This window comes from Cryptomeria japonica, chromosome 4, assembly GCF_030272615.1.
Source record: "Cryptomeria japonica chromosome 4, Sugi_1.0, whole genome shotgun sequence".
Taxonomy (NCBI): Eukaryota; Viridiplantae; Streptophyta; class Pinopsida; order Cupressales; family Cupressaceae; genus Cryptomeria; species Cryptomeria japonica.
The window spans coordinates 482,388,990-482,403,515 of NC_081408.1; the positions used below are offsets into that span (position 1 = coordinate 482,388,990).

General features: G+C 34.5%; 1 protein-coding gene across 1 annotated transcript; it reads left to right on the forward strand.

The window, feature by feature from the left end:
* Positions 1 to 579: 579 nt before the first annotated feature.
* On the forward strand, positions 580 to 3,228 carry LOC131079506 (GDSL esterase/lipase At2g23540). Its single transcript, XM_058017474.2, has 5 exons — positions 580 to 855; positions 935 to 1,065; positions 2,123 to 2,368; positions 2,461 to 2,716; positions 2,807 to 3,228. Exons 1-5 carry the CDS (start codon positions 612 to 614, stop codon positions 3,028 to 3,030), a joined length of 1,101 nt encoding a protein of 366 aa, XP_057873457.2. The 5' UTR covers positions 580 to 611; the 3' UTR covers positions 3,031 to 3,228.
* Positions 3,229 to 14,526: the final 11,298 nt, after the last annotated feature.

The following is a 14,526-nucleotide window of genomic DNA, read 5'->3' on the forward strand; positions in this document are numbered from 1 at the left end:
CATATAGCTACCATATACTCACAAAATCACTCACAACCACTGAATCCTTCCCCACCCGAATACATGAAAAAATAACAAATAAAAACTAAGTGTTCTTCGATTTACGTGAGGACAACTATAAAAAACAAAATATTTTCAACCAAACAAAAATATATATTCACATATCAAACACGAAAAGCTTGCGTGGGTGAGAAAAATGTAAACGGCTAATTGGTCGATTTGGCAGAGAAATTGCAAAAAAATCACAGAACGGATGCTCTAGAACCCGAGCAGCGTCTATGAATATTAAGAGGTAGGGTTGAAATCGAATCAAAATTCAATACGTTAGGCGAGCGAATGGGGAAATCAATCCACACGCTATCGACCAACGCTAGGGAAGCTGTGAAAAACCAATAATTCTTTTTAATCTTCACCTCTCTTAAGCAGCAAATTCTTAAAATAAGTTTCCCTTTTCTTGAGTAGCTGTCCGGTTGAGCTGAACCGTTCAACTCTTCAATGATATGTTGGTCACCAACTAATCCGTATGTTTCTTACCAGACTAAAAACGAGGTTTACTATATAGATGTGTATGTATGTTTCAGGAAGACAGTGCAGGCGTAGCATTGTTAAAGATGGAGATGGGGAAAGCAGTGATGGCTGTGGTGGTGGGAGTGCTGGTTTTGGCGGCGCACTGTGAGGCGGGAAAATTGGCGGCGTCATTTGTGTTCGGGGATTCTTTGGTGGATGCAGGAAATAACAATTATCTTACCACTTTATCAAAGGCTAACATCCGCCCCAATGGCTGCGATTTCAAGCCCTCTAAGGGAGCCCCAACGGGTCGCTACACCAACGGTAGAATCATCCCTGATATTATTGGTAAGTGGACATTTATCCAGCTCATTCTTCTTCTTTTTCTCTTGGGTTTTGTACTTAACTGTTATGGGTGGAATGGCAGCTGATGAACTGGGAATAGGAGGCTACGCTCCTCCTTTCTTGGCACCTTCTGCAAAGGGATCTGCTATATTGCACGGTGTTAACTATGGTTCTGGTGGTAGTGGGATTCTTAACTCTACCGGGGCTATATTCGTAAGTTTTTCATCTTAGATGAAATCTCGTGTACAAATAAGTCTGTTTAATTTGTAGGATATGTATCTCTAGTTCCAGATTTTCTGCATCGTGCCTGTTTTCGTACCTTTGGTTTTCTTAAAAATTGTTTAAACCCATCAGAAATTTGGAGGAAAAAATGTTCTTGTATTACCCCAACGGAGGATTATCTTGAAGTGGAGGATTGTCATGTCCAGTGGGTTTTAGAGGAAAATCGTCATCGATATGTTTTGAAATTAGAGTCATTGTCTTTTGATAAATCTCATGTTCGAAATTAGAGTCGTTGCCATTCGATAAATCTCATCAATTTTTCCAGCTTACTTATAAGGACAAGATTAGACAGGAATACGAGATTTCACCATTTCAATGGATATGATAATTGAGTTATTCTAGACTCTTAGGTGGAGTTTTTCGATGGCAATAAATCATTCATTTTTTTTTTGGATAATAATAAATTTAGGTTTTTAGTGTAATTTCAGTTCAACTATTTATGTTTCTTTTTATAGCTTTATCATCAAGATCTAATGGAATTGTCATCTTGATTCAAACCTACAATTAGAATGATCCAGTGAAGACACACATCTTATGTGCACTCAACAGTTCAGTGCAATTTTCAACCTTCTTTATGACAAAAATTCCTCCTTCTTACTTTAATAATAACTTTTACTATTTAAGAATCTTGAAATTATAAAATATTATATATTTATGATATTTAAATATATTTGTTTTTATCTTTTTCAAAAAAAAAAAGGATCTTTCTATTTTATGAACTTGAAACCAATATAAATACAATTTTATCTCAAAATCAGTTCGAATTATTTGTAATTATAAGAAATTTCTTTTTCCCCCCTTTCTTCCCATAAAATCTCTATTATTTTATTTTGTTCACTACAGTTTAGAGCGTTATTAGTAGATTATAGAGAAAAATAATTTTAATTTCTAGGCTATAAAATGTTTGGGATTAGGTCATTTAATAAATAGAAATGTTAGTACTTTACTAAACACTATTGAATATGATTGAGATAATAATATTTTTCAGGTAGGACGACTCTCATTAGAAGTTCAAATCGACAACTTTGTTGAAACAAGAAAAGAATTGATAAGCATGCTTGGAGAGAAAGGTGCAAAAGACTTTATAAATAAATCAGTATTCTCTATTACCATGGGTGCTAATGACTTTATAAACAATTATTTGGTTCCATTTGCATCCACTGTGCAAAGAGTATTTGTTGGCGAAGATTCATTTATAGATCAAGTGATCAGTACATACCACGTTCAGCTAAAAGTAAGTTCTTAACTTAATCTTTCCCAATATATTTAAATATATATTGTCTACTAATGTTTACATGATCTAATCAAGTCTTTAAATCTATATAGAGACTATATGATTTAGATGCACGAAGGCTGGTTGTGGCAAATGTGGGGCCCATTGGGTGCATACCATATCAACGAACAATTAATCGAGTGGATGAAGATCAATGTGCAGCATTACCTAATGAGCTAGCCCTCAAGTTCAACAAGCGTTTAAAAGATATAATGAAGGATCTTAATGCCAATTGTACTGGAGCAACTTTTCTCCTTGCCAATACTTATGACATGGTGGAAGATGTTATAAAAAACTATGCCAAATATGGTATTAACCTATCCCTCTTTCACTTCCATTTTTTCTCCCTATATTAGATAACTATAGATGAGAATAGTACTAACTAGCAATGTTATGTAGGTTTCGAGGCATCAAACTTAGCATGTTGTGGTCGTGGAGGACAATTTAAAGGCATTATTCCTTGTGGACCCACCTCTATTGAGTGCACAGATCACACTAAATACGTATTTTGGGATCCATACCATCCTAGTGAAGCAGCCAATGTGATTGTAGCCAAGAAGCTTATTGATGGTGGACCTAATGATATCTACCCCATGAATCTTCGCAAACTCATTAGTCTCTAAGCGCACCTCGCCTTTTTTCTTATGTAAAATTTGAAATCCAAGTCAAGCTTCCACATCAAATCTTTATGTATTGAATCAATTTTAGTTTCTATATAGACCAAGTGATTATGATAAGCCTATCTATGAATTATCAATACAAGTTTCTTGAAAAATTAAAAAGTATTTATTCAATTCATTTTTATTCATATTTTCTACTTCACCTGTTCTCCTATTATGATTTAAAAATCCTAAGAAATCATTCAGTTATCATTGAAATGAGTTTTTAATGTCTTCCCTAATATTTTATATAATATAAACATTAAAATATTGTTTTTTTTCTGAATTTAAGATGGAAATATAGGATCTTTAAGACTATATTATTATTTTAATCTAATGGTTATCAAGGAAGCGAGCCAACAGATCCATCAAACTTCGATTAATTTTATTTTTATTTCCATCTATATTACGCTTTCTTAAAATTAATTACTTGGTAGCTACAAATACTTAACCAGGCTTCCCTTTTCTTGGACGTCTGTGCAGCTGAGCTAATCCATCCAACTCTACATTTGAAATGTTGTTCACCAACCACGCCCATCGGTTGCTTTTTACATATATGTATGAATTTCGTTTTATAAAGCATGTAGGATGTATTAAAATATATTAAGACAGCAGCGATTTTGTTTTTTAAAACACTGATTCAAGAAAATTGTGCATATATATATGCACGCAATATGTTGTTCTAGGTAAGTTTTGTTTTTGGTACGAAGATTCCAGTAGTGATTGCTTTGTAGGACAATACTATATTCAATATAAATTCTGTTTTGTTGTATGTGCATTCTGAACGTATTTTATGAACCCTAGTTTATTATGATAATCTAAGCTTTATTTCTTCCTAAGAATTTGTTTAAGCTTTTAAATTGGTATCACACAATGTTATCAAGTTAATGTTTTATTTTTCTAAGCTGATATATTGTAGTGTAACAGGCTCATATAATTGTTACTTTCACATTTCAATAGTGAGAATTATGGATATTGAAGTATACAAATAAAAAATAATTTGATTTGTGAGTCTTGAGATTTTCGTTGAAAACGTAGAATCTCTATTCAAATTAAAAAAAATATAATTGAAAAAATTGAAAAAAGATTGTAAAAATCTTCTTCATAATACAAGTAATTGGTAAGTCTACTTTTTCAAGAATTGTAGGAGAAACCAACTCAAAGTAAGCATGTGATGTTTGGAAATATTCTTATCAAGGTAATACAAAAGTTAAGCAAGCAAGATTGTAAAAAATTAAGAAATAAGTTTGAAAATTTGTTTATGGGAAATTTGAATGCCTAAACAATTTTTTTCTTTGTGTAATGGATGTTGTTAGTTAGATTAGAATGAACAAAAAAATATTGATGGTCAAATAGTAGTAGAAAAGATATTGAGAAGTCTATTAGCAAGAATTGATCCTATCATTATTGCTACATGGGAATCAAAATATTTTTCACAGTTATCTTTGAAGAAACTAATAGTTTTTTTACAATTTCACGAGAAAATTTTCAATAGAAGAATGGTTACCTCCACTATGAAGGAATCAAAAGATTCATAATGATTATTTTTTAATAAATTAAGAGTTCCTTTACAATAGCATGGGAAAAATTTGAATTGAAGAACTAACACCTCCTTAGAAGAAGCATTGAAAAGCAAGGACGAAAAAAGAGAATTTAAGCTAAAAGCATCTCCAAACTTTTGAAGAGGTAGAGGAAAGAAAAAAAAATAGAAGAGGAAGAAGATTTGGAAGATAAAAAATTATCAATTACGTTGATGAAAAATAAATATAGACAATAACCATGAAATGAGTTAAAAAGGAAGGAGTTAGAGTTATTAATAAGGTAATAATAACAACTATAATAAATCAAGCATCCAATTCTTAAGGCAAAAATTTTGGAGGACATGGGTACAGGATAATATTACATATAGCTATACAGTGGTCTTTTTCATAATGATATAAATTGGTATGTGTGATATTATAAGTGCAAGGTCCTATGGTTTTGCTGCATCTGTATATTGTGAAGGGATATTGATTTGAGAAGTGTGCTGGATGTAAGTTGGATAAAGTCATAAGTGAGACAGATTGTGGACTGCTATGTAAATGTCCACAGCTCTCGTGATGTTTTGGTTTAGACTGCATCTTGTTCAATACATTCCAGAAAATATTCGATACTGGGGGATGTTTTATGGCACTCGCTATTCTGGACACTATAAGATATTGTATTTCTTGGCATATTTGAGATTTAAATCTCACAACCTTTCTATGTATTGTAGAGCAAGGATCGAAGTTTTTCTTATTGGTTCTTTTCTCTGGGAGCTCTTTGAATCAGCTTTATATAATAAAATATATTAAAAGTGGCACAGCCACCTTGTTACCAAAAAAACAAAATAAATCAAGCATCCAATGTCGTTATTGAAAAAAACAAATATGTTCATTATATTTAATGTGTAAGAAGAAAATGTGTGATCAAAAAATGTTAAATTTTTATTTTTTGAAACAAAATGAATCTAAAAATAAACATTGTGGATCAATGCTTGTCCCTTGCAATGTTATTGAAAAAAGTATAAAATATTTGTGGTATTTTGATAGTGGATGTAATCGTAGTGTCACAAATTGTCACATGTCCAATTTATACCTCATATTTGTGCCCCTACTTTAGCATGTCCTATATTCATCACCTTTTGGGGTCTATTTGTGCTTATTTTCTAGCTTGGAGGCCATGAACAACCTTTGTGGGTCCTACCATGGGATACCCACCCCATTTTAGCATTGTTTTGGTCCTAATTATGGTGGGAACACCTTGTTATTGACCATGGAACCCTAAAATGTCATGGTCCCACTCAATCAAGCCCCAATTTGAAATAGGGTCAGGGCTATATCTCATCAGTAAGATTTGATCCTTGTGGCTCCACATGATCGTTGGAGGTCGGCATAATCGGTAATTTATCTAAAAACCCCTATATAAAGATATTATATCAATTCATTTTAATCAAAGTCTCCATCTACAAACAATCTAACACTCTTGCATCCATGAAGCATTGATAATCAGACATTTTCAGAGATCTTCAAGGCTGCATATTCATCATTCAACCATTATGGAGCAAAGTCATGTCAATTTTCATGCAAGAATGTGTGTGTGATTAGGGTTTTGTGTTTGTCATGCCATTTCATATATCACTTGTGATTTCATTCAAACAAAAACATCATCATCAACAATTACATATCTGATGTATATCTATCTAGCATGCATTTCAGTATTTGCATTATTTCATTCAAGGTTATTCCTAAACAGGGGTTTGACTTAGGCAAACCTCTATTCCCAATAATTTCCCTTTCATTTTGTGTGAATGAAATACGTATAGATTTGTGTTTGAGAAGATCAATAGAATTCACAGAGACAAACAAGTTCAACTTTTGATGGCAAGAGATTCGGAGGACAATGGCAAATTGATGCACCCTTGTCCTGAAAAATCAAGTCGAACTTATGAGAACAGATCTGAAACATATTATTTTTCTTAGATCTACATTAGTGGCTCTGCGTGCCATTTTTATCTTATTGTTTTTGTCAATTTTCATAAGAAAATACTTTTTTACCCTAATTTCACCATTTTCACAATTCAACTTAGAAAAAGGGAACCAAACCTTAACTAGTGAATCTAATTAGAATCTTTGCCCTTTCCTTAATTGGATTGAGGCTAGATCTATTGGATTCGCCCCTCTTTCAATCTACTAGCTAATTTGGTTAATTGGTGATCTTATCCTACTTGGTGAAACCCTAGTTCCTAATTACACCTCTATAGTAATGATAATTAGTGGAAATATAGAAGTACTTACAAATGTTAATTAGTTATTCAATCAAAATTGAATAATAATAATCAATTACTAGTTAACAAGTAAAGAAAACTCAATTCAAAATAAAGTAAGCTAAGAAATGTCATTATTCCTAATAATTATTATTTGTTTGTTTTTTTAGTTTTTTTTGCATATGATAGTTTTTAATTTTAAAATTGGACATTCAAAATAAAGTAAGCTAAGAAATGTCATTATTCCTAATAATTATTATTTGTTTGTTTTTTTTGCATATGATAGTTTTTAATTTTAAAATTGGACCAAACACTATTCCTAGAGGAAAATGATGTCAAAGCATTTGGGTTGGTTTTGTATTTGACTCTATATTGAAGTTTATGTTTTGGCATTTCCTAATAGTTTAATTTTTTGTTTTAATTTTTTTCTAGTTGTAATGTATATACATGTTTGTCAAATTTGTGTTCAGATTAAACAATAAACTGTCATTAATTTTATCACTATACAAATGTAAATAAAAATAATTATTATTTTGTGCCTTGAGGCTTAGTGGTTGCATGGTCTTTGGGCCTTTGAATAATTCGAGGAATTGTGAAAATCAAAAGGAGAATAAAGTATGTGTAATAAGAAAATGAAGAGACATAAATAAAAGAAGAGTAGAGGGTGAGAGAAAGAGAGAGATCTAGTTGCTAGATCAAGGGAGAGAAAAATGGGTATGTTGCATGAAGAGTGAGGAGAGTGCAACTAAAAATAGATTGGTAAGTATGCATACAAAAAAGTGAAAGTGAGATTAAGCATGATTTCTTCCTTTGTTTGGGGCTATGAAAGTATTTGGTGTGTGGTGAGTATAAGTAGATAGTTGAGAGAAAAGTAGTAAATCGCAATTGAGTGAGACAAAGAAGGTGTGTAGGAGGAATACAAGGATTCTAGAACCATTATAGGTATAGCATGTGGAATAAACATGAATAACTCAACTATATGTCATATAAATTGAAAGAATATTTGCACAAAAGGATATAGAACTTATAAATAACTCTTGACAATTTCAACACTCTATAGATTTTGTCCTCAATAAAGTGTGTTGATTATACATTGACTTTCGAATTTGTGAATTGTTGCAACTTACTCTATTTTTTTTAAGCTAGAGAGTTGAATTGATTTATTTGGTATTATATATACATTTGTTTGTGTCAAGGAGAAGACACACATGTATCCAAAATGGCATATAGAGGATGGGGTGGAAGAGGAAGAGTACCTAGAGGTGTAGAGCCTGATTATGGAGAGGCAATTAGAAGTCTCATAACATGTATGGACACAATGAATATGGATTAGAGAATAGGAGCCTATATAGAGGGTGGTACAGAAGATGATGAAGAGAAGAATGTTGAATGAGGAGAATAGGTCAACTAACCAAGATTTGATCTAGGAGAGCAGAGGTTCATCAAAGCTATTACTAGGATAAACTCAAAGCCTTGATTTGACCATCCAAATTTCAAAGGTGGATTAAATGTAGAAGAATTATTGGATTGGATTAGTGAAATGAACAAGTATTTTGAATATGAGAATAGAAAAGAACATCAGAAGGTCAAGTATGCAAATGCCAAATTGAAGGGACACACATCCCTATATCATAGGATCACTTGAAAATAGATAGATAACGAAGAGAGAAGGAAAAAATCAGATTATGGGATCAAATTGTGGTGAAAATTAAATCAAAATTCTTGTTGGCAAAATACCAAATCAATTTGTTCAAGAACCTCTAAAATTTGAAACAAAATGAGAGTAGTGTTGAAGAATACATTGTAGAATTTTATTGGTTAAGCACATGAGATGGTTATGTAGAAGATGACAAGTCTTGTGTGCAGGGAAATGTGGCAACAAAAATGAATAGCTCAAATCCAAAATACCCACACACCAATGAGACTCTTGGTGCAAGTATATGAATCGATTCAATCAATTCAACTTCCCAAGGGGTGTCCCATTGTTCTCTATCTCACAGGATCTCTAAAGTCAATGTTTTGCTCTCAGATCACTGAGCAAAGTGACTTAGGAGTGACAACTCCAAGAATGAGTGATGTTTGATTTATATGTATGAATGCATTCTAAGATGTATGATATTGAAACTATGATGATTAAGCTAGCATAAAGATGATGATAAGATTAGCAAATTATCATAGCAATGATATACTAGTCTAACATGAATATTCTATGATATATTAAAATGCTTCTAAATGCTATTATGATGATTTAACAAAGAGAGACTAAATGGTTAGTAAACTAGACTATAATGTAGATACATGAAAACTTGGAGATTATGAAAATGAGGATGAGAACTCTATTTTTAGGGAAAATAGGGCAATGGATGGTCAAGATTGGATAATCTTAACAAGGGCTAGGATTGAAAGTTAATCAATCCATGTTTACAATTCTCACCAATGAAATGGTGACAATTGTCAACAAGAGGTTACTTAAGAGGAGATGTAAGAAGCATTAAATGCTTGAGAAGACATAAAGGTTATGGGTATGTGCAAGATCATGGTGTGCCAAAACAGGCCCTTAAGTGGCAATGAAATTTCAGAAAATCAGAGTTATGCAACTTGACATGAAAATTTGAATAAGTTGTGAACATTATTTTTAAAATATGTAAGAAGAGAATATATAGAAAATTGAATGTAGTTTCTAAGCTACTAGTTGTTTTTTGGAAAAAAAATCCTATTGAAGAAAATTTCAAATTTGAATGCAGTGGTACTAAAATTTTAGGAAAAAAATAAGAAGTAGACGTATGTCTGACCACCCTAATCACAATAAAATCATAATATTTTTTTATAATTAATATTTATAATATAAGTGTTAGACTCATGTCCAGATGTGACACATTTTTTTTTTTTTATAAAGTAAATAATTATTTATGAATTTTTTACTACAGCTTTTCAGAAATTCAAAAACTCCTACATCTGACCACCTTAACTTGGTCAAAACCTTATGAATTTTAATTTTTTTTAATTTTTCCCTATAGTAGACAAAGCATAGGATGTGATTCATGTTTCGGATTCAAAAAATGTTACACCGTTTGAAAGTTATGAGTGTTTTTCAGTCAGTATATCAATCAGGACTATTGTTAGAATTCAATTAGAAAATAAATAAAAATTATTTATTAAAGTCAAAATGAGACAAGCCTTATATTGTTGGAAAGCTAGGAACGTCCTTAAAAAACCCTTTTCATTTTATCAATTTTGGCTACAAAAAAAGTCGTCAGCCACCAGTGTAAAGTCTGGAAAATCAAGGAATACTGAAAAACATGTTTTTTCAGTTGACTTTCCAGGCTTGTCACTTCCAAGACAAATACCAAAGCATTCCCGGTCCGAAATTTGAAAATTTGACTACAAAAATCAGATATCGGATATCCGATTTTAATATATAAATTTGTGGTCCCCAAAAAAATTTCGATTGCCGCCTTTTATTTACTGAACTACCACATTAATGGCGATGGCAGAAATCCAATATCTGATAAAATCCTATTAGTCATATTTTAGAGAGAGAGAGAGAGAGAGAGAGAGAGAGAGAGAGAGAGAGAGAGAGAGAGAGAGAGAGAGAGAGAGAGAGAGAGAGAGAGAGAGAGAGAGAGAGAGAGAGAGAGAGAGAGATTAGGGGAGAGGGAGAGGAGGAGAGAGAGAGAGAGATTAGGGGAGACAGAGAGAGAGAGAGAGGAAGAGAGTGAGAGAGGGAGAGATGGAGAGAGTGAGAGAGAGAGAGAGAGGGAGAGATGGAGAGAGAGAGAGAGAGAGATGGAGAGATCAGGGGAGAGGGATAGAGAGAGATTAGGGGAGAGAGAGAGAGAGAGAGAGAGAGAGAGAGAGAGAGAGAGAGAGAGAGAGAGAGAGAGAGAGAGAAGGAGAGAAGGAGAGGGAGATGGAGAGAGAGATTAGGGGAGAGAGAGAGAGATATTAGGGGAGAGGGAGAGAGAGAGAGATTAAGACATGATAGGACATCATGAACCCTTATGACATTAAGACATCATGAACCCTTATGGGATTAGGGGAGAGAGAGAGAGATTAAGACATCATGAACCCTTATCACCTCTTAGGACACCATATTGGGTTGCTTTGGGTCATATTGTGTCCTAGGGGGTCATATTGTGTCCTAAGGGGTCATATTATGTCCTAAGGGGTCATATGGTTTCCCAAGACTTGGGACACCATAGGACCCCTATGGACACCATATGACCCCTAATGACACCATAGGACCCCTTAAGACACAATATGACCCAAAGTGACCCAATATGGTGTCATTAGGGGTCATATGGTGTCCTAAGAGGTCATAAGGGTTCATGGGATACCATATGACCCATTAGGACACCATATGACCCCTAACAATTTGGCGTCTTAAGGGGTGCTATGTTGTCCATAGGGGTCATATGGTATCTTAGGACACCATACGACCCGTTATGACATTGTTATGGACACCATATGACCCCTAACGACACCATAGGACCCCTTAAGACACCAAATCATGTCGTTAGGGGTCATATGGTGTGCTAAGGGTCGCAGGCCACAATATGACCCAAAGCGACCCAATATGGTGTCATTAGGGGTCATATGGTGTCCTAAGAGGTCATAAGGGTTCACGGGACACCATATGACCCCTTAAGACACCATATGACCCCTAACAACATCATTTGGTGTCTTAAGGGGTCCTATAGTGTCCCAAGACACCATATGACCCCTATGGACACCATATGACCCCTATCTTTCTTCCTCTCTCTCTCTCCCTCTCTCTCTCTCTCTCTCTCTCTCTCTCTCTCTCTCTCTCTCTCTCTCCGTCTACTTCTCTCTCTCTCTAAAATATGATTAATAAAATCTGATATCCGATTTAATCAGATATCGGATTTTTTCCATGTGGCAGTTTACTAAATAAATGGCGGCAACGTGAAATTTTTTGGGGACCACAAATTTTTGTACTAAAATCGGATATCCGATTTTATCCGATATCCAATTTTAGTTAAAAAAACAAGGAAAAAAAGGGTTTGTGGGCAAATTTGTAGATTCCAATGGCCCACAATCTGCATATTCTGTTTTCTATTGAGGATCACAGGTTTTTTGACAGCTAGAGACAAATTTGTGCTTTTGGGAGATTCTTAAAGTGAAAACTTACATTATCAATCACAAAGGAGCATGTGTGGAGGGAAATGAGGAGTAGTAGTCGTCAGAAGTCTAAACGCAAAAGAAAACTTTCAAATGACCAAATTGAAGTGTATAGAGAAAGAGATAGAGAATGTCATAGGAGGAGAAGAAAAGGTATGTTAAATATTGCTAATATTACTTCAACTGAAGAGGAAATTGAATTTGAAAATGTGCCACAAGTTATTGAAAATGAAAATGTAGATTTTGAAAGTGAAAATATTGAAAATTTTGAAAATGTTGAAAGTGATAATGAAAATGCTCAACATGTGGAAAATTTTGACATAGGAGGTGAAAATGTGGAAAACTTTAACATTGAAGGTGGAATTGCTCAACCAAGTGAACCATATGTAACACCTAATTACTTTAGAAATGAAGACCCTCTCATGGATGAAAGACAAATTCCAAATCAAAGACCTTCAAGAACCCCAAAATGATTATTTGAAATCGATGAGAACAATATTGCGAATCTTGAAGGCAAGAGGTCAACAAGAACTGTTCGGTTGTGGGCTACATAACTTTTCAACCAAAATTTTAGCAATAAGACATTGACCGAGCAATGCCAACTCTTTGTTCAATTGCTAAAGATGATAAAGATGAGACCATTGCTAAACAAATTGAAGATTCGTATGAACAAGAAGATGGAGAGAAATTCTATTATTGCAAAAAATCTATTTGACGCTCTCAATTCTATTGGAAAGAATACCAAAGAAAGAGATAAGAGAGCCGCTCGAAGAGTGATTACAACCTCCTTAGTAAGCCATCAATTGAGGAAGGCTCGTCAAATGAGACAAACTTGTGTTGATTTTAACATAAACCATAAAACTTTGGATAGAGCACTTGCATGAAGACAAAGACTTGGTGATCCACTTCAACAAGATACATGGGCATTTGGTGGGAGGCTTCCACGTGTTGATAGAAAGTTGACTGACAATGTGAAGGAAGAGATTCAACAATTTTGGCACTCTAATTCTAGAGTGTCACCCAATGTAAAGGACGTTTTGAAATTAAGAATCGGAAATCGAAACCGCACACCGCATCCCAAAAATTTTGTAGGGACCCCTCTCATGGCCCCATAGGTTCAAATAGATCATTCACAGGTGCCACGGATTCTGAGTTAGGGCCCATCAAAGTTTGACAATTTTGAGCACTTAGGGCGCACAAGGGACGACGTCGGTAGGGTATGACCTCGAGCGTCGGATCAAGTGGGGGGGAAAAATAGGAGCATGTGTAGGGTAATAATTCCTAACTGGACATGTTGGAGCTGACGGTTCGTCATCACGACGAGCAGAACAAGAAATTGGCCACGCGACAACATTCGATTGAGTGAGACTGACGATTTTTTTGCCAATAGAAAATTTGTTGCCTTAATAAAACCATAGGGCAACTTGAAAAACTGAGATAGGCTTTTGTAGGGACCCCTCTCGTGGCCCCATAGGTTCAAACGGATCATTTGCAAGTGCCACGGATTCTGAGTTAGGGCCCATCAATGTTTGACAATTTTGAGCACTTAGGGCACTCAAGGGACGACGCCGGTAGGGTACGACCCCGAGTGTTGGATCGAGTGGGGGGGGAAAAGAGGAGCATACGTAGGGTAATAATGCCTAACTGGACATGTTAGAGCTGACGGTTCATCATCGCGATGAGCAGAACGAGAAATCGGCCATGCGACAACATTCGATTGAGTGAGACTGACGATTTTTTCACCAATAGAAAAATTGCTGCCCTAATAAAACCGTAGGGAAACTTGAAAAAATGAGATAGGCTTTTGTAGGGACCACTCTCATGGCCCCATAGGTTCAAACGGATCATTCAATGGTGCCACGGATTCTGAGTTAGGGCCCATCAAAGTTTGACAATTTTGAGCACTTAGGGCGCTCAAGGGATGATGCCGATAGGGTATGACCCCAAGCGTCAGATCGAGTGTGGGGGAAAAATGGGAGCATGGATAGGGTAATAATGCCTAACTGGACATGTTAGAGCCGACGGTTCGTCATCGCGATGAGCAAAACAAGAAATTGGCCATGCGACAACATTCGATTGAGTGAGACTGACGATTTTTTGCCAACAGACAAATTGTTGCCCTAATAAAACCCCAAGCATTCGACCGAGGTGGGGGGGAAAATAGGACCATGCATAGGGTAATAATGAATTATATCAAGTATTGTTCATTAAATGAATTGTATTGTTCATGAATTATATTGTTCATTGAATGAAGTGTATTGTATTGTTGATTAAATGAATTGTATTGTATTGTATTGTTCATTAAATGAATTATATTATTCATTATAAAAACAACACTTACAATGAAATGAAATGAATTGTATTGTTCATTAAATAGCCATTATTAACCATTGTTAATTATTGGAATGAAGATTAAAGATTTCCATGATAACACCACGCATAGATGAGCAATAGTTTATATGATCGAATATCAACTTCTGTATATATAAAAATGTCAAATGATTACAAATGTATGTTCATACACAAATATGGCA